The following is a 20,645-nucleotide window of genomic DNA, read 5'->3' as shown; positions in this document are numbered from 1 at the left end:
TTAACTTGGTCCCAAAGGAAGTTTTTACTGGATTGTCTGGACTTCTACCTTATGCATAACTACTTCTGGCATAATAAAGTATTTTATCAACAAGTGAAGGGTGTAGCAATGGGAGCCAGATTTGCTCCCAATGTCACAAATTTATATATGGCCTATTGGGAAGAGGAAAAGATTTATCAACATCCCCCAGAGGAACTCCTGTTATATAAAAGATACATCGATGATGTAATCATTTTATGGAAAGGTAAAGGTGATTCCTTACTTAACTTCCTCAATAAATTAAACAATACCCGAAATATTAGTTTTTTATGGGTATATGACAAGGAATGTGACAACTTTTTGGATTTGAATATTAGGAATGAGGATGGCAACATCATTACCAAGACATATTTTAAAGAGGTAGACGGTAATGGATACATACCACTTGATAGTTGCCATTTCCCCCCTTGGTTGTTCAATATCCCTAAAGGGACAACTGCTCAGACTTAAGAGGAATTGTACCTTAGAAAAAGAATATAAAGAGCAAGCCAAAATCATCGGTGAGAAATTTATGAATAAAAGGTTACACAAAGGAGGAAATTGAGAAAAAAACATTAGAAGTTGACAATATAGAGAGGAAGTCACTAATGAAGGATAAAAATAGAGAGGATGAATTTGAAAGTCAAATGGCCATTATTTTAGATTTTAATGTACATTATAAAAAAGTTGATAAGATTTTTAAAAAGCACTGGCCTATTTTAAAGTCAGATCCCATTTTAAATAATATATTAACAGAATATCCGAAATTTATCTAAAGGAGAACTCCTTCCCTCAGGACAAGACTAGTGAAAAATGTACTTGACCCGCCTACAAAAACAAAAAAATGTACTTTCCTAGACTAAAAAGGTTTCTTTCCATGCAAAATCTGCTACGCATGTAAAGAAACAAGAGGAAAGAATTGTAAGTGGAAAACTTTTAAAGGCGAATTTTGATGGGACAGAATTTACCATCAGAGACTTCATCTCTTGTAGGACTGAAGGAGTGGTCTATGATTTAGAATGTGGATGTGGTCTCCAATACGTAGGGAGGACCAAGAAAACACTCTGGAAACGGTTAAGGGAACATGTGCAAAATATAAAAAAGGGGTTCCCAAAGCATAGTGTTTCCAGACATTTCTTAATGCAGCATAAAGACCCCTCCAGCCTCAGGTTTTGGGGGATCGAAAAATACGTTAACCACTGGAAAGGTAGCAATAAAATAAGGTCCCTAAGTCAAGCCGAATCCAAGTGGATTTATATGATGCATACATAGGCACCTAGGGGTCTGAACATTGAATTTGACCTTAATTGCTTTATTAGTGATTTTTGAAAGGAGGTCCTTTTATACATGTAATTATGGTACTTCATCTGTGAATATGTGGGTTGTTGAATATGTTATAGTGGTTTATATGTATTTTTAGTTAATATATTTGGATTCCTGGTAATATGGTTTTATGATGTAATTAATACATAAGTTTGTGAACCCATGCTATTGGTGTAGATGCATGGAGTAGGATAGTCGTATTTAATAGGGGGTTGGAGAGTATTCACAAATTATTGGCTTTATGTATGTATATATATATATGAATTTATTTTATCAATTTTAATAATTTTTTTCATTAATTTAATATATTTGTATATACAGATATTTATGGGCGTATTTTTGTTTATTTTTTTAATTTTAGTATTTATTTTTAATTCAAATATGTTCCCTCTATTTTTTAGTAGCAATGTATGGATTCCTCTTTCCCCTAATTTTTAATCTTAATTTAATATTTACTACATTTATCAATTTCTATACACAATAGCACTTTAGAGATGATTTAATAAAGATTATGGTATTTCAATTTAGTTTTAGTATAGTGCAGAGTATATTTATTTACCTGGACTTTTTATGGTATATACATAGATATATAAGAAACATATATTTATATATTTGATCCCAGGTATTATCATTAATTATTTCCATTTATATGTTTAAGCCCAGTGTCACCCATAATGATTATTAGTAGTGTTAGTTTTTTTCCCTGCCATCACCGCAATAAGTAAGTGCAGCTGAGAATAGTAGCTTAGTATGTGCTTCGGTCGCTGAATGCCCGCCTCCCAATTGAGATTGACACTCGGCTGTCCATATAAGAAAATCGCGGTCACCAGAGGGCGTATACCCTGATGAAGTCACGTGACGCAACGTGTTGGTACGCAACTTTCGGTGACGCACTTCCGGGCGTAGAGGCCATATTGGTACACCCAGCCCATGCAGTACACCCATAGCTTGTGGTGAAAAAGTGTTTTTTCATGGGAATACATGTGAGTGTGTTATTGGCTACTATTTTGCATTGAGTAATAAAGCATTATTGCACTATGGAGGATATTGTTCTTTATATCACACTAACATGATCCTGAGTGGAGCAGGTGGAGAGTGAGCTGTATTGCAGCACCGTTGCCTTTAAGGAATCTGATAGGAGTAGGAGTTACTACGTCAAGGAGTATATATGACATCTGTTCCTGTGGTGAAAAAGTACCCTTAAGGATCAATTGGGGTGATCCTAAAAGCGTGTTGGACCCTAGGGTCAAGGTTTGGAGGTGAGCGGGTATTTCTGCTGTTTTGAGGATTTGGCACCAGAGTGAAGATCACCAGTTCACTTCCATCACTTGCATGATTTTTTGTTTTGGAGAATCACGTATATATATTCATTGGACTTTTTGGTAGGATTTTGTTATTTATGCATAATTTTGGGGTATTTCATTAGTTTATTTTTCTGTTTAAGAAGGCACGGAATATTATTCATTAGTATTATTTAGTGTTTATAAGGCACCAAACACTATTATATTTTCCCTTTATATAAGGGACCATGATTGTCCAATCACCAAGTTTATCCTGATAAGGATTCAAATAAGGGGGGTTTGTATCACGGAGTGTCACCACAAGTGTATATTGTGGTTATCACTAGAGTTGCACTTTATTGGATCCAAATGTGATCAGAGCACAGTGTGTTTATTTATTGGTTTGTGACTTATTAACATTATTACTACATTTATAATATTACAATATTTAATATCTTAACAGCACACTGTATAGTTTATGTTGATATCATATTCAATTCTAGCACTTCACTATTTACACTTATTGAAAACTCCAGGAAGAGTTGATTCCCTAGCAGTCCTGTCCTTAGTTGCACATCGTAACCCTCTCCTCTTCTGGAAATATCTAATTGCTCTCTGTACTGGCCCAGCTTCTCCAGCCCTTTACTGGTCACTCTCCCTTTTATGCATTTGCCAGGGAAGGAGTGAAGGGGAACACTATAAAGTGTCAAATGAGTTGAGATCTGCTGCGGATGCTTACATCACATGCAGATTGAGTGTCAGGCAGCAGTTTCAGAGCATTTGCAATAAAAATTGACACAGGCTTAAACAGGTAAAAAAAATGAATACAACAACAAACTGTAACTAAAGTTCAAAAATAAAAAAAATGCAAACAGGCAAGCTCTTTATTGCAGAAGAGATATGCCACGCCTCTTGCGCAATAAAATACACTTACCCACCTGTTCGGAGTCTCTTGTAGAATGTACAATGTGCTGCGCAACAAAATATAACACAATGTAACATTACAGTGTGAATAGGACACACTGGAAATGATTGTTCTTCGGATATCCTTCCGTTGATCTGCATTTTACAGCTGTGCTAAAATGCAGTGGTGTGAATTGGCCCTTACTGTATAACAGATCAAATATGTATACCTATGAACATCAAATTAATCAAAATCTAAAATAATAATAATACCTGTAGCAAACACCCTCTTAGATTTACCTTCATTGTGTACATACTTCCTTACAACATTTGTTTGAAGTTTCATTCACACCCTAAACTAAAGAAGTTACCATTCATCACGAAACCCGTTATTGGTGGTTTTTTTTCAAATTGTTTTTCAATTAATACATCTGGACAAATTCATATCTAATTCTATCCAATGGATTACAGTAGATCTTCTTAAATGGCTACCCCACCATCTGGGTCTATGAGCCCCTGTAACAAATACTTTGCTTTGCACACCTAAATCACAAAACATTCTAGTCACAGAAACAGGAGATGAGGGAAATTTGTCAAGGGGGTTTCCTGTTCTAGTGACAACTATCTAGGAGGTTATTTCCTGTCACTCCAGATTCTTCTGGCTTCCCAAACTGTTCTCACAAAGTTGGGAGCATGAAATTGTCTGAAATGCCTTGGTATGATGACTCCTTAAAAGTTCACTTCACTGGAACTAAGGGGCCAAGCCCAACCCCTGAATAACAACCCCACAACATAACGCCCCTCCACCAGACTTTACACTTGGCACAATGCAGTCAGGCAAATACTGTTCTCCTGGCAACTGCAAAACCCAGACATGTCCATCGGATTGCCAAAGCATGATTTGTCACTCCAGAGAACATGTCTCCACTGCTGTAGAGTCCAGTGGAGGTGTGCTTTACACCACTGTATCTGACGTTTTGCATTGCACTTGGTGATGGAAGGCTTGGATGAAGCTCCTTGGCCATGGAAACCCATTCCATGAAGCTCTCTATGCACTGTTATTGTGCTAATCTGAAGGCCACGCAAAGTTTGGAGGTCTTTAGTGATTGACTCTGCAGACAGTTGACGACTTCTGCACACTGTGTGATTAAGCATGCGCTGGCCACGCTGTCATTTTACGTGGCCTACCACTTCATGGCCAAGCTGCTGTTGTTCCCAATTGCTTCCACTTTTTTATAATACCACTAACAGTTATTATTATACAGGATTTATATAGCGCCAACAGTTTGCGCAGCGCTGTACAATATAAGGGAGACAGTACAATTACAATACATTTCAGTACAGAAGGAATATGAGGGCCCTGCTCGTGGAGCTTACAATCTAAAGGAAGAGGGAGGTGATACAAAAGGTGATAGCTGCGGGGGATGATCTGGTGGAGGTAATTCAAGTACAGTTCTTAGGTGGAGGTGGGGTTGACCATGAAATATTTAGTAACAAGGAAATTTCAAAGATGGACTTATTGCATAGGTGCCAACCTATCACGGTACCACCCATTCATATTATTATATATTTTTTTTCTTCTCCCTCTCTCTTTATATATATATATACATATATATATATATAAAGAATGGTGTAGGTTATCTGGATGTGTGTATATATTGATCCCTTGCAAACAGTAATTAGATATCTATGTTATCAAAATAAGAAGACACTGCTTTGCACGCACTCTTACCACATCCTCACACTGGCCATCTGCTTCAGACTCCGAGCTTGATATTTCTTCCTGAGTTGATGGCACAAATCTTTCAGAAACTATAGGTAAATTAGCAGGCCTGCCAACATGTCGTTCCACAAGCATTTTTTTCTGTAAGAAAAAGAACAATTCTTAGCACCTAAGTATGCACAAAGTTGAGAATGACCCATGAGATAATTTTGACAAGTATCCGGTCAGATGTCAGCTTTTATTGTTTTTAATGCTTTATAGTGCTACAGGCTGAGATCAATCAGGTTGTTTCATCACTATGCTATGCAGAAAATTGCTAAAGATGCTAAATTGCTATTCTCAAGCCTACTTTCCTCTATTATATTCATCGGCCTTAAAAATAGCTTAAAAATAAGGTAGATTTAAAAATTCTACCTTTCTCCTGAAGTTCTTTTAATCAAATCCTCATATGATGGCCAAGTGACAAAATGCCAACAAAACAACAGGCTGAGAAGAGATAGTCAAACCATGGTTCTGTTTTAACACCTCCTTTGCTACAGACCAAAACAAAGCATTTGGCATTAGGACTTATACTGCAGAAGCTTGGATAAGGCAAACTAAAGGTGAAAACTAAGCATTTGTTTTTTTTTTTTGTAAGAGGATGATAAATGAGATAAAAGAAATGTACCTAGATAAATAAAATGCCACATCATATAATACATGCACATTTCTGCTGTGAGGAAGGTTACTGTTAAAGATCTGAAAGATACACATGATCTGTGCCCCACCACCATCACCACCACCACTGTAGAGATTCACTCTCTCTGTGTATTCTAATGACCATTGTGATCAAAAATGAAAGCAAGGGAAAATTCTAAATTTGGAGTTGTAACAGGAGGTGAAATCTTGCAATGGAGATACTTGTACTAGTGACAGCCATCAAAAAGAGGACTTAACTCACTTTGAAGCAATTTCCTGTCACTTTCTGTTGTGTCTATAGGACAGGAAGTGAAAAAAATCCTCCCAATGAGACAAAAAATTCAGGTCGGGTACATTTACTGGCAGGACCTACCCATAAGTGGCAGTAGACAAATGCCGCCTGAAAAGGTCATTTCTACAGAAAATTAAAAAAAGTAAAGTGAGAGGTGTGCTCTTAGCAGAGCAAACAGAACAAAAACCAGATATGAACTGTTAACTGCAGAGAGGAGGAAATGCATAATTTCTGAGCTAATCAAAGGTTTAATGGTCGTGGACAGGAAAAAAAAATAGCAATTAGGCATCAACAAAAGCTAAATAAAAATAATGATTTGTCATATATCTTTTCATTCAATGGGTATGTGTTTTAATCTATTTATATATTTTAGGATATAAAGAGAGAAGGATCTACCCCAAAATAACTACTATAGTATATAACTGATAAAAACATAAGGACAAACATGCAAACGTTTGTTACTAAAATGCATAGTCACAAAGACTTAGGACATTGACAGGGGACTGGATGGTACAATAAGTAGGAATTCTTTATAAAATTGCAGTACTGCCAACATATAACTAGTGTTTTCACTTGTTATTTTAGTGATCTAGCATTGAATCTCCCTGTCAGAAAATGATCAGGCTTAAAAAGAAACTTTTGTTCAGCTGCTCTTAAAAGAGATGGTGAGATACCCCTTGTATAAATAATAAGGTGAATGTAATCATTTCAGGGGGTCTGCAGAAAGCTACATTCACAAATAGTCTGATCACAAAATGATGTCTTTCACCACCAAATTAATAGGCCTACCTACTACCTCATATACTTGAAGACTTAATGAATCTTTACTTTCAGATTGGGTTATAGAAGCTGACGTATCAAAAGCAATTGAAGAGTATCTCTCTCTTAATTCTTCTCCTGATATTTCTACTACACCCGAATAGGTTGGCAGAAGGGAGTATTATGGGGCAAACTAATTAGTTTACCAGCTTCCCATAAAATCATTAAAACATCCTGTCCCTTACTAAAGAATTAAACCAACTATATAAAAACTCAGGGGACATACATGCTTCAACTGCAAGGTCTTTGGAAGATAACAGGAAGTCAAGTTCTAAGCGTTTCTAATCTATCAAAGTGAAGAAAGGTATTGTGATGGTCAAAGGCTACATTTGTGATGCACAGCAAAAACTCCTCTTTGATGTTTGACAGAAAGCTGAATGAATCTTTACGACCCCCTTATGTACAGTTGTGTCCAAAATTATTCAACCCCCAATGCTGTAAAGGGGTTTAGGGACTATAGTGTACATTTGGAATTGTATTCAGAATCAAATCCTACAAGGACGTTGTAACTACCCAAATGCAACTAAAATGACATCAATTGTTTATGTAATACAGTAGTAAATGGTTCTTATGTGGTTTCTTCATTGCCACAATTATTCAACCCCTTAAAGACTACCACTCTGAAGAACAGAGGTTCATACAGGTGCTTTCCATCAGGTATTGAAAACACCTGTGGATGTCACCGAGCAGCAATCAAGCATAATAAGCACCAATTAGGCAGCTTTAAAATGACTGTGATACTCAGCTCCTTCTAGACATTTACTGGTGTGGTTACAAACATGGTGAAGGCAAGAGAATGGTCCAGGAAGACAAGAGAAGAGGTGATTTCTCTTCACAGGAAGGGCAATGGCTATAAGAAGATTGCAAAGATGTTAAACATACCAAGAGACACCTTAGGAAGCATCATTCGCAAATTCAAGGCAAAGGGCACTGTTGAAACGCTACCTGGTCGTGGCAGAAAGAAGATGCTGACTTCAACTGCTGTGCGCTACCTGAAGCGTAGAGTGGAGAGAAGTCCCCGTGTGACTGCTGAGGAACTGAGAAAAGATTTGTCAGATGTGGGTACAGAAGTTTCAGCCCAGACAATAAGACGCACACTGCGTAATGAAGGCCTCCGTGCCAGAACTCCCAGGCGTACCCCCTTGCTGTCTCCAAAGAATAAGAAGAGTCGACTGCAGTATGCCAAAAGCCATGTGGACAAACCACAAAAGTTGTGGGATAGTGTTCTGTGGACTGATGAAACAAAATTAGAACTGTTTGGGCCCATGGATCAACGCTATGTTTGGAGGAGGAAGAACAAGGCCTATGATGAAAAGAACACCTTGCCTACTGTGAAGCATGGTGGAGGGTCAATCATGCTTTGGGGCTGTTTTGCTTCTGCAGGTACAGGGAAGCTTCAGCGTGTGCAAGGTACCATGAATTCTCTTCAGTACCAGGAGATATTGGATGGAAACGTGATGCAGTCCGTCACACACCTGAGGCTTGGGAGACGTTGGACCTTTCAACAGGACAATGATCCCAAGCATACCTCCAAGTCCACTAGAGCATGGTTGCAGAGGAAAGGCTGGAACATTTTGGAGTGGCCATCGCAGTCACCAGACTTAAATCCGATTGAGAACCTCTGGTGGGACTTAAAGAAAGCAGTTGCAGTGCGCAAGCCTAAGAATGTGACTGAACTGGAGGCCTTTGCCCATGAAGAATGGGCGAAGATACCCGTAGATCGCTGCAAGACACTTGTGTCAAGCTATGCTTCACGTTTAAAAGCTGTTATAACTGTAAAAGGATGCTGTACTAAGTACTAAGATTGAATGTCACTTGGGGGTTGAATAAAACTGATAATGCTGTGAGCACAGAAAAGACATTTGTGGTTATTTCATTATAACTGTTATGTTATATTTGTCTGACCTACAAGTGCCTCTTTAATGTAAATGTAAGCAAGATGACTGAATGATCAAAAGCAATGTCAAACTGGCCAAAACACTCAATTTCAGTGGGGGTTGAATAATTTTGGACACAACTGTATATAAGCTTAATACCTCCTTAGGCCTTACCACATCTCACCCTAAGGAGGTCCTCTTGAAAAGTTTTATTCCACCCTTCGTTCCCAACCACAACCTTGTGGTTTGCTTCTATTCCTATTCCCACTTTATCACCTTCATAATTGGCAAATTTGAACTCCCTATTTACTGAGACTAAGGTCTCAACAGTTATTACATTCTTTAAAAAAAGGTTCATCCCTGGGTCCTGATGGTTATACTCCAGTCTACTCCAAAAAAAAATAATTTTCCAGAGGAGATGTTGCTGGCCAACAGGTCCTTGCTACCAAAACCTAAAAAGGATCTCTCTTTACCCCAAAATTATAAACCCATCTCAGTCATTAAGAATTATCTCAAGAATGTCAGTAGAGTATTGGCAGACAGACTCACATCTATTATTTTCACTTTGATATCACCTTTTTTTTTTTTTTAAATATTTTATTATTTCTTTTCAAATTGCCATATTGAATATACCAAAAAAGGTAATAAAACAGACAAAATAAGTTACACAAATTTGTCTGACATTCTCAAAATATAACATTAATCTTGGTACCCCTCCCTCTTCCCTCCTCCCCACCTTACCCCGCCTTGATTATGCACTTTTCCCTTCATTCTAAAGATCCTATTTCTAGAATAATACTGATATTATATTGTATTTGTCCCCTATAACTTCTTTTCTTTATTTCACATATTGTACGGATAACTCTCACTTTTTAAATCCTACCCACTTTTCCCACCTTGTACGGAAAACCTCCATTTTATCTTCCTCTATATGGTAAAGTTCCTCCGTTCTATACGTCTTCTCCACCCTTTCTACCCAATCCTTTATTTTTGGTGCTTGTTGTTCCCTCCAAAACGTGGGTATCAATCCCTTCGCTGCATTCAAATAATACAATAATCCAGTTTTTTAATATTTTTTTACCGAGAACTCAGTACCATAGAGAAGACAAGTCTCTGGGTCCTTTGGGATATTGACCTCCGTTATTTCCTGAATTCTGCGTACTATACCCTCCCAGTATTCTTGGATTTTGTGACACTCCCACCATAAGTGAAACATTGTGCCTATATCTCCACATCCTCGCCAACATAAAGGTGAATTGTCTCCACTTATTCTATGTGCTACATTCGGTGTAATATACCATCTTACCAAGCACTTGTAATGCATTTCTACCTCCTTCATATTTACATTCCCGTGAATTAAACTATACATTTTCTTTTGTTTTCCCTCAATTATTACTTCTAAATCCCTTTCCCATTTCTCTATAAATGGTGGCCTTGTAGCCGTGATTAATCCTGTGAGAATCTTATACATTTTAGAAATCCCGTGCTTCCCATCTCCCCGTGTATCTAATAAGTGCTCAAAGGGGTTTCAGGCCTCTTTTTTCTTAATGGCTTTGGGAGACTCCCTATAAAATGTTTTAATTGACAGAAGCACCATTCATCCATTCTCGTAAATATTTTCATCTTACTTTTCAGTTCGCTAAGTGAACATATTTCCTCTCCCGCCATTATATTCTTAATTGTACATCTTTCTTCTTTATCCACTTCCCTGGAGGGAAAAACTCTGTGGATCCTAGAGGCATTAACATTGAGTTAAATTCCCACCCCCTTTGTTTGTGTAAAACATCCCAAACTCTTAAGACATTACGTGTAAACAAACTTGTGCTCTCTGTTAATCCTCGGTATTGAGGAGGTAACCAGATAATTCTACTTAAATTCGTATAACTTAGTGTATTTTCTATTTTTACCCAACGTTTCTCCTGTGCATTATGTGTCCAATCAAAAATTCTTGCCAAAATTACTGAGTTATAATATCTTTTCAGGTCTGGTACCCCCTGGCCACTTTTCTCTTTATCTCTACTTAAAATTTCATAACTTATTCTAGTCTTATTTCTTCAGATAAATCTTAAGATTTTTTTTAATTATTTTAAAATATACCTCTGGAAGTTTAATTGGTATAATTTGGAATTTGTATAGAATTTTTGGAACAATTACCATTTTTATCAGGTTTATCCAACCGATCCATGACTGAGATCACATCCTAATTTCTTTATTTCATCCTTAATCTCATTTAGTAGTGGGATATAATTTGATCTATATAGATTCTTTAAAGATACAGTCAGTTTTATACTATATTAGATATAGATATTTTAGTTCTCTTTCCCTCCAGACGAAAGGGAATTCCTCTTGTAAAATTTTTTTCTCTCTTTAAGGTTTATATTTAAGATCTCTGTTTTAGTTGGATTAATGTTTAAGTTTGACATCTCTCCGTATTCTTTTAAAGATTTCGTTAAGTTTGGCAATGTTATCCTTTGATTTCCTACATAGAACAACATGTCGTCTGCATAAGCTGCCACCTTATGCTCAATTTCTCCTACCCAAATTCCTTTTATATCTATATTATTCCTAATGGTAGCCAAAAGAAATTCCAAAGATAGGACATATAACAATGAGGACAGAGGACATCCGTGTCTTGTTCCATTCTGCATCCCAATATACTCAGATAATTCCCCATTTACCATTATTGCTGCCGAGGGTTGACTATATACATTTCCTTATCCATTCTCTCATTCTAGGTCCCATGCCTATTACTTCCAAGGTATCTAACATATATCCCCAATTTACTATGTCAAATGCCTTTTCAGCATCAATCAACAGTACCAGCGCCAGGATTTTCTCTTTCCTACTTTTTTGTATGAGGAACAGGGATCTTAATCCGTTGTCTCTACCCTCTCTCACTGGGACAAACCCTACTTGATCTATATGTATCAATTTCGGCATTAGGTACTTCAATCTACTTGCCAGTACTTTTGCATATAGCTTAGTATCTGTATTTAATAAGGAAATCGGTCTATAGCTTGAAAAGTGAGTGTCATCTTTGCCTTCCTTTCGTATGAGAACCACATGAGCTTGCAGGGATTCCCTCCTCATTTCCATCTCTCCTCCCAAAGCATTCATATATATTCTCAGTTTAGGTAGTAATATTTCTTCATATTTTTTATAATCTCACTGTATACCCATTGGGTCCTGGATTTTTCCCTGCTACCGTACTTTTTAATGCTAGATGTATTTCTTCCTGAGTTATTGCTGTTTCCAGGGATTTTAATTGTTCTTCGCTTAATTTCGGTAATCCCGCCTTTCCTAAATATGCCTGTCTGCTTTCTGTTTTTCTTACTTCATCTTCTCCTATGGTACCATGGGACTTAATATTAAATAGCTTATTATAATATTCTTTAAACACTTTTACTATATCTTTGGCTGAGTGAACTAATTCTCCTTTATTATCTCCGACTGGTGGAGATAGGCGTTTCTGGAACTGTGGTCTACGCGGGGACGTTTTGCACATTTGGTGGTCGTGCCTGCGATTGATAGGCTTCTGGTCTAGGGTTTTTGGTTTGCTACAAACTCTATTTCATATTACAGTCCATAGGCATGCAAGAGTGGCCCTTCTGCATTGCCCAATTTTGGGTCTGTCTAGGTCTCAGCAGAAATTGGCATCCTACCTATTTATTTCGGCTAAACGTGCTATAGCTCAAGCTTGGAGAACCCCTTCAGTGTCTTCCAGGGGGAAGACCTGGATGAATGCTATGTTGATCAATGAACAGATGTCTAGCATTCTTCATGATTCTCATCCGAGATTCCTTAAGGTTTGGGAACCTTGGATAAGTTATTCCTTGCCATCCCTGCCTCCTACTAGTTATGGCCTCCTATAGTCGCTGCCTGTGCTAGCCCTGGATCTGTGATTCTTCTAGTTTCTCTTTCTTCCATGTTTTTTTTTTTCTGATTTCTTTTTTTTTTTTTTTTTTGTCATTTTATGTTCTTTATCCTTTCTTCTTTTTGCCGTCCCTGCTAGATGTCATTGGGCATTTCGTTATTTGGCTAATACAAGTCAGCAGGATGTATCTGTTTATGTGTTATTGTTCTGCTCTGCCCTGCGTGGGCGTATCTTGAGCTTGTTATATTCTTAAAACAAAACTTTAATTATTATTACTATACAGGATTTATATAGCACCAACAGTTTGCTCAGCGCTTTACAATATAACGGGAGACAATACAGCAACAATACAGTTCAATACGAGAGGGATAGGAGGGCCCTGCTCCTTGGAGCTTACAATTAATAAAAATATTGAAACAGAAAAAAAAAGGGGGGAATAAAAAGGGAAAAGAATAAAGAAATCCCCACCGGTAAGCGATCCAGTGCTGCTGAAGATGAGTGGCGACCGGCTTTAAGACGCGTTACTTACTACGCCAAAGTAATGGGGGATAGATCACTTGAGCTTGTCTCCCTTAAATTTCAGGTGATAAAGCTTCTTTGTTGTCAAAGTAATGGAAATGAATAATAACATCTCTGGGCCTAGTTCCCTCAGGAGGCCTCGGGCCTAACAACCTGTGGGCCGGATACATATGCCGATTAACATCTGGGAATTTGGGGGCCAGAGTGGTGAACAGAAACAGCAGGTGGCGTTTAAGTTTGGAGTCAGGAACCATTTCAGAAATGCCACAAACACAAATATACTGGCGGTGCTCCCTGTTTTCCTGGCCCTCCTTTTGGAGTTGTAACTTGGACATGGAATGTTTTAAATTTGCGTTATCATCCTATCGGACATGCACATATTGCACCAATTCATCGAACTTTGATTCAAGGTGGTGTGTGCGATCTCCCAATTGAGTAATCTTCCCACTAAGCTCCTGGGCCAATTTCCCAATTTCAGCAGAGGTAGTGCAGGTGATATTATGTAAAAATACTTGCCATTTGTCTTCCAGGATATCCATCATCAGAGAGGGGGGCACTGGCGTAGAAAGCAAGGCAGCAGGGGCATCTGTGTCTGTCCCCGCCATTTCAGCGGATTCTCCGGAGCACTCACTCGGGCCGATGCAACTACTCCTCGAGGCCGGGGATGCAGGCCTAGTGAAGAAGCAATCCAGCATGGAAAGCCTTGGGTCCAGAGGAGGTGGCGTGGGTGGCTTCCATCTCCCAATTTTGCCCATGGGTGTGCCTGAGTATATCCTGACACGAGTGAGAGCACTCCTGAAGCTATGGCTGCTGTGGAAGGGTGTCGGGAGGCCGATACAGTCAGAGGATTGGCAAAGTTCACCCCTCACACGTCCGCCATCTTGGGTTGCCGCGCATGCACCCCCTTGGTGTGCTTTTTAGCACATACTGTACAGTACATCCCTGTGCACACTTGCTGTAAAGTTTTTTTGTGTGCTTTTTAGTACATACTGTATTGGACATCCAGAGCAAGCATGGTGGTAAGAAGAAAGTGCGAAGCAGTAATGAAGGTGACAAGAATGTGCAGAGCAAGCATGGTGGTAAAAAGAAAGTGCAGAGCGGTAATGAAGGTGACCAGAAAGCACAAAGCGGTAATGAAGGTGACCAGAATGTGCAGAGCGGATAGGAAGGTGATAAGAACATGCAGAGCAGTAATGAAGGTGACAAGAACATGCAGAATAGTAATGAAGGCGACAAGAATGTGCAGAGCAGTAATGAAGGTGACAAGAATGTGCAGAGCAAGCATGGTGGTAAAAAGAAAGTGCAGAGTAGTAATGAAGGTGACCAGAAAGTGCAAAGAGGTAATGAAGGTGACCAGAGTGTGCAGAGCAAGCATGGTGGTAAAAAGAAAGTGCAGAGCGGTAATGAAAGTGACAAGAATGTGCAGAGAAAGCATGTTATTAAAAAGAAAGTGCCGAGTAGTAATGAAGGTGACAAGAACGCGCAGATCACAAATGAAGGTGACCAGAATGTGCAGAGCAGTAATGAAGGTGACAAGAATGTGCAGAGCAGTAACGAAGGTGACAAGAACATGCAGAGCAGTAGTGAAGGTGACAAGAATGTGCAGAGCGGTAGTGAAGGTAACAAGAATGTGCAGAGCAAGCATGGTGATAAAAAGAAAGTGCAGAGCAGTAATGAAGGTGACAAGAAAGTGCAGAGCAGTAATGAAGGTGACAAGAACACGCAGAGCGATAATGAAGGACACAAGAACGCGCAGCGCAAGAAAGGTAAGAATAAGGTTGTGAAGAAAATAATCCTTGAGTTGAAGAAGGAAATTGTGGAAAAGCATGACCGTGGTATTCGTGTGACTGATCTGGCCTCGAAGTACAAGATGGCGAAGTCGACAATCTGGACTATTTTGAAGAAGAAAGCTGCTATCAAAGGAGCTGATGTGACAAAAGGAGTAACTATGTTAACCAAGCACAGGACACAAGCGCTGGAAGAGGTGGAAAAACTTGTTAGTGTGGTTGAATGAGAAACAGCTGACAGGTGATAGCATTAGTGAAGCTATGATCTATGGAAATGAAAAAGCCAGGAAATTGCACAGTGATTTACTGCAAAAAAAACAAAACAAAAAAAACCCTCTGCAAGTACAGCAAGTGAAAAATTCTGCCAGAGAAGTGGCATCCACAGTGTGACAAGACATGGTGGGGCTTCCAGTTCTGACAAGACCGCTGCAGATTCCTACAAGAAAGAATTGGCGGAATTCATGAAGGCAGAAGTGTTCAACTATGATGAAACAGGGCTCTTCTGGAAAAAGATGCTGAACATAACCTATATCACGCAGGAAGAAAAGACATTGCGGGGGCACAAGCCCATGAAAGACAGATTGACCCTTTTGCTGTGTGCAAACCCAAGCGCAGATCTAAAGATTAAGCCACTACTGGTGTACTATTCCCAGACTCCTTGGACATTCAAGGAACAGAATGTGAACAAGGCCAGACTACCAGTCATGTGGAGGGTCAATGTGAAAGCTTGGGTGACAAAGCAATTGTTCATGGAATAGCTGCACGAGGTGTTCGCACCCATCCTAAGAAAATATCTGACAACCAACTTCCTGAAAGGTGCCTTCTTCTGACAGACAATGCCCCAGCATACCCTCCAGCCTTGGTGGATAATATGGACACTGAGTATGACTTCATAAAGATCAAGTTCCTTCCCCCCCCCAACACGACACCTCTTCTGCAGCCCATGGACCAGCAAGGGATCTGCAACTTCAAGAAGCTGAACACAAAGGCGCTCTTCACTAGGTATTTTAATGTCACTGAAGAGACGTCCTTGAGTCTGAAAGAATTCTGGAAGAAACATTTCAATGTTCTCCACTGCATCAACATCATTGACAAAGCCTGGGAAAATGTCACATACCGGATTTTAAAATCAGCCTAGAGGAAACTGTGGCCAGAATGTGTCACTGAACATTACTTTGAACAGTCTGATGCAGAGGTAGTGGAGGAGATTGTGTCCATGGGCAAGAGTGTGGGTCTGAATGTCAATGGTGCAGACATAGAGGAGCTTGTTGAGAAACATAAGGAGGAGCTGACCATGGAAGAACTTTCTGAACTCCACAGTGAACAGCAGAAGGCACTTACTGAGGAGCATTCCACTGAGGTAGAGGAAGGCAGGGAGGAGGTTAGCAGTGATGCCATAAAATCCATTATGGAAAAATGGAATGAGTGCCAAGATTTTTCTGAGAAGCACCACTCCAACATAACTGTAACGATAAAATGGTCTCTAATTTCCGGAGGGTTATGCAGCACAGGAAAAGAAAAGTGACATTGCAAAGATTTTTCACCAAAACTTAGCCTGCAGCTAAGAGACAAAGAAGAGAGAAAACCCTGAAGGAGATCTCCCCAATGTCCTTTTGGAGTGAGACTCTCTCTCCAAACAATAACTGCCTCCCACCCGCCTTCCAGTTCTCCACGCCAGAAGTCATCTCAAGCAAAGTTAGTGTTCTCTCTCTTCATACTGTACTGTACTTTGTTTCATATTTTTGTGGTTCAAAAACCAAAAGTTGAGACCAGATTAGCCTTATTTACATTGAACCTTATGGAAAAATGTGATTAGGTTGGCGACCAAATTCAGTTCTCGACCACATTTGTAGGGGTCAGAACAAATTAACATGATTTACATTGAACCCTATGGGAAAATTTGCCTCGGTTTGCAACCTATTTGGTTCATGATCAGAGTTGTGGAACGAATTATGTTCATGAACCGAGGTATTACTGTATTTTTTTTTCTTGTGTTTTGTTTATTTTGTTTTTCTTGGTCGAGATTGGCTCAGTCTTTATATCACTGTATGAAAGATTGCGTTTCATGGTCTATGTAACATGCTGTTTGCTAACACTTACTGTGGAATTGTTATTCATATTGTCAACCAAGATTTTTTAATAAGAGGTTTGTGAAAAAAAATCTCAGATACCCTCTACCCTTCCCTAAATTTGAAAGATTTATCAAGTGCAGAAGACCAGTATTGCTAAGCAGATATACCTATACATCATCATGACAGAACAATGTACTTACTTGAATTAACTTTTCAGTTGTAGGACACACAGATGACTCTTCAGGATAAAATACTTCAAATTTATCCTTAGCAGTAGCCAGCTTGTTAGGTGGTCGCAATTTAACCTTGTAAACAAAAGCAGAAAGCAAAATAGAAAATAAGCATGCTAATGTTTTGTATAAAATATGATAACCTAAATACATAAGCGGACCTAACAATGGGGAACCAAATCTCTATTATTAAGAATACATGTATCTGGGTTATTAGCTAATGACAAAGTGGTATCTTACCCCCTCACTCATACATTCTCCCTACTCCCCAATAAATGACTCTTACTGGCGCTGGGAACAGTGATCTACTCCATATCATCTGGTCATGCCCTGCACTACAGTCCTTTTGGACTCAAGTACACTAGATTGTTCAAAAATTCACTAAGTACTCTATACCTAAAAGACCTTGCATATTTCCTTCTCCATCACAACAACATCCCAATAAAAGTCAATAAAAAGTCAGCTATAATTAATTGGTAAATGCTACGCACTCTTGAATACCAGTGAACTGTAAATCCTGTACACCTATTACAAAGGCTGCACTGAGTTGAGGACATTAGAGTGATGGATAACCTGACCAGTTCAATCAAAGATTCCAATGACAAATTCAGAAACACTTGAGGGTTGATTTACTAAAACTGGTGAGTGGCAAATCTGTTACAGCTCTGCACAGAAACCAATCAGCTTCCATTTTTTCTTTGGCAAAGCTTAATTTAACAAGCTGAAGATAGAAGCTGATTGGCTACCATGCACAGCTGCACCAGATTTTGCACTCTCCAGTTGTAGTAAATCAACCCCTTGGTTCTATTGGTTAGAATTCAAATGTACAGATGAATACAAACAGTTACTATTTGGGTAATAATCTTCTCGCACCAAGTACATGTACACTACATTGCTAAAAGTATTGGGATAAATGCCTTTACATGCACATGAACTTTAATGGCATCCCAGTCTTAGCCCATAGGGTTCAATATTGAGTTGGCCCACTGTTTGCAGCCATAACAGCTTCAACTTTTCTGGCAAGGCTGTCCACAAAGTTTAGGAGTGTGTCTATGGGAACGTTTGACCATTCTTCCAGAAGCGCATTTGTGAGGTCATGCACTGATGTAGGATGAGAAGGCCTGGCTCGCAGTCTCTGCTCTAATTCATCCCAAAGGGGTTCTATCAGGTTGAGGTCAGGACTCTGTGCAGGCCAGTCAAGTTCCTCCACCCCAAACTCGCTCATCCATGTCTTTATGTACCTTGCTTTGTGCACTGGTGTGCAGTCATGTTGAAACAGGATGGGGCCATCCCAAACTGTTCCCACAAAGTTGGAGCATGAAATTGTCCAAAATGTCTTGGTATGCTGGCACCTTAAGAGTTCCCTTTACTGGAACTAAGCCCACACCATAATCCCCCCTCCACCAAACTTTACATTTGGCACAATGCAGTCAGGCAAGTACCGTTCTCCTGGCAACCACCAAACCCAGACACATCCATAGGATTGCCAGAGAAGCGTGATTCGTCACTCCAGAGAACACACTCCACTCTAGTGTCCAGTGGTGGCGTGCTTTACACCACGTCACCGCTTTACATTGCACTTGGGTGATTTAAGGCTTGGATGCAACTGCTCGGCCATGGAAACCCATTCCATGAAGCTCGCTATGCACTGTTGTTGTGCTAATCTGAAGGCCACATGAAGTTTGGGGGTCTTTAGCTATTGACTCTGCGGACAGTTGGAGACTTCTGCAGACTGTGCGCTTCAGCATGCACTGACCCCGCTCTGTCATTTTACGTGGTCTACCACTTTCTGGCTGAGTTGCTGTTGTTCCCAGTTGCTTCCACTTTGTTATAATACCATTAACAGTTGTCTGTGGAATATTTAGTAGCAAGATAATTTTACGGATGGAATATTGCACAGGGGGCAACCTATTATGGTACCAAGCTTAAATTCACTGAGCTCCTGAGAGAAGCCCATTCTTTCACAAATGTTTGTGGAAGCAGTTTGCATGCCTAGGTGCTTGATCTTATACACCTGTGGCCATGGAGGTGATTGGAACACCTGAATCCAATGATTTGGAGGGGTTTCCCAATACGTTTAGCAATATAATGTATATGGTGTTGGCCTGGAATGTAGGTTCCCTTTGCAGATCTGATTGCAAATTGTTGGCTTTGGTACCCTCCTAGGCTTGGGGAGAGGAACTCCCTACCTGGCAGACTTCTCCCCTTTTCTTGACTATCATTCAATATTCTTCCTCTCTTTTTTTATAAAGGGACTAGCGCCTTCCTTAAGTAACTATCACTTCCTGGAACACCTCTTCCTGGATATTACTGGGATTGGGCCTATCTTTGTCCTTACTCCTATTTTATTTCAAACTCTTGATTAACAAGTAGTCTGTTTACAAAGAACATTTTTGGTTGTGAAAATAGTAATGTCAGTGCCATATTTCTTTGCAAGTGGTTTGTACTAAACCTGCTTCTGCTTTGACGTCTACTATCTGTTCTCAATGTATGTACATTGTACTCATGTTTCTCCACTCTTGCCTCAGCTGAAGTGAAATGTCTATGTCTGTATACTTTACCTGTTTACCTTGTGCTATTTTTTGCTGTACACTACCACATTTCATTGAAATATAAAGGCATATAAAAAAAAACATGCACATAGAAGATTCATCTGCAAATATTCCCCATGCTGTCTCAAGTTTCCCTTATTAACCACAGGACTTTGCTTTGCACCAAAACAACATCAGGACTGATGTCTGAAATTCAATTATGCTCCATATTGTTGGGGTCAAGTTCCAGATAGGAATATACACCATATTTTTATATCTAAAAAACCTTACACAATCTTTATTTAATTTTTTTTTTTTTTATAACACCTGTTTTCTTGTATTATGTCTATTGTAACTTTTTTTATTTATATTAAACTATTTATTTAAACATGAGTTACGGAAAAAAGGGGCAAATATGTATATTTTGTAGGTAAGCCAGCACAGGATATATTAAACTACAGGCTGAATTTTTTTAGGCTATTCTAGGAGTGGTGGGATCCCTTTAAAGATTACGGTGTCGTGTCAGGGCCTGGACTTGAACCTAGGCCTTCTGCGGTGGGAGGCAATGTTTCTTCTCACTGAGCCACCTGGAATGCTGGACAACTCCCTTTACAATTCTTTGGATGATCCTGCCTTGGCCCTGCTTGTCTTGAACCTTGAACTCTTTGCTCCTCCCATGAACTTCCTATAAAGGCCATGTCCTTGCACTTCCTCCTTGC

At 39.3% G+C, this 20,645-nt stretch overlaps 1 protein-coding gene across 1 annotated transcript in view; it reads right to left on the bottom strand.

The window, feature by feature from the left end:
- CEP44 (centrosomal protein 44) overlaps positions 1 to 20,645 on the bottom strand; it is a 79,138-nt gene that overhangs the window by 29,838 nt on the left and 28,655 nt on the right. The window contains exons 5-6 of the mRNA XM_089684042.1: positions 17,366 to 17,470; positions 5,257 to 5,388 (exon numbers count right to left, since the gene is read on the bottom strand). Of these exons, the coding sequence (XP_089540168.1) occupies positions 5,257 to 5,388; positions 17,366 to 17,470 (237 nt within the window). The remainder of the gene's footprint in view (positions 1 to 5,256; positions 5,389 to 17,365; positions 17,471 to 20,645) is intronic.

This window comes from Staurois parvus, unplaced genomic scaffold (assembly GCF_062004578.1).
Source record: "Staurois parvus isolate SC_StPar_1 unplaced genomic scaffold, SC_StPar_1.0 ptg000334l, whole genome shotgun sequence".
Taxonomy (NCBI): domain Eukaryota; kingdom Metazoa; phylum Chordata; class Amphibia; order Anura; family Ranidae; genus Staurois; species Staurois parvus.
The sequence above is the reverse complement of the archived record's forward strand: the minus strand, read 5'-3'. Positions and strand labels throughout refer to the sequence as shown.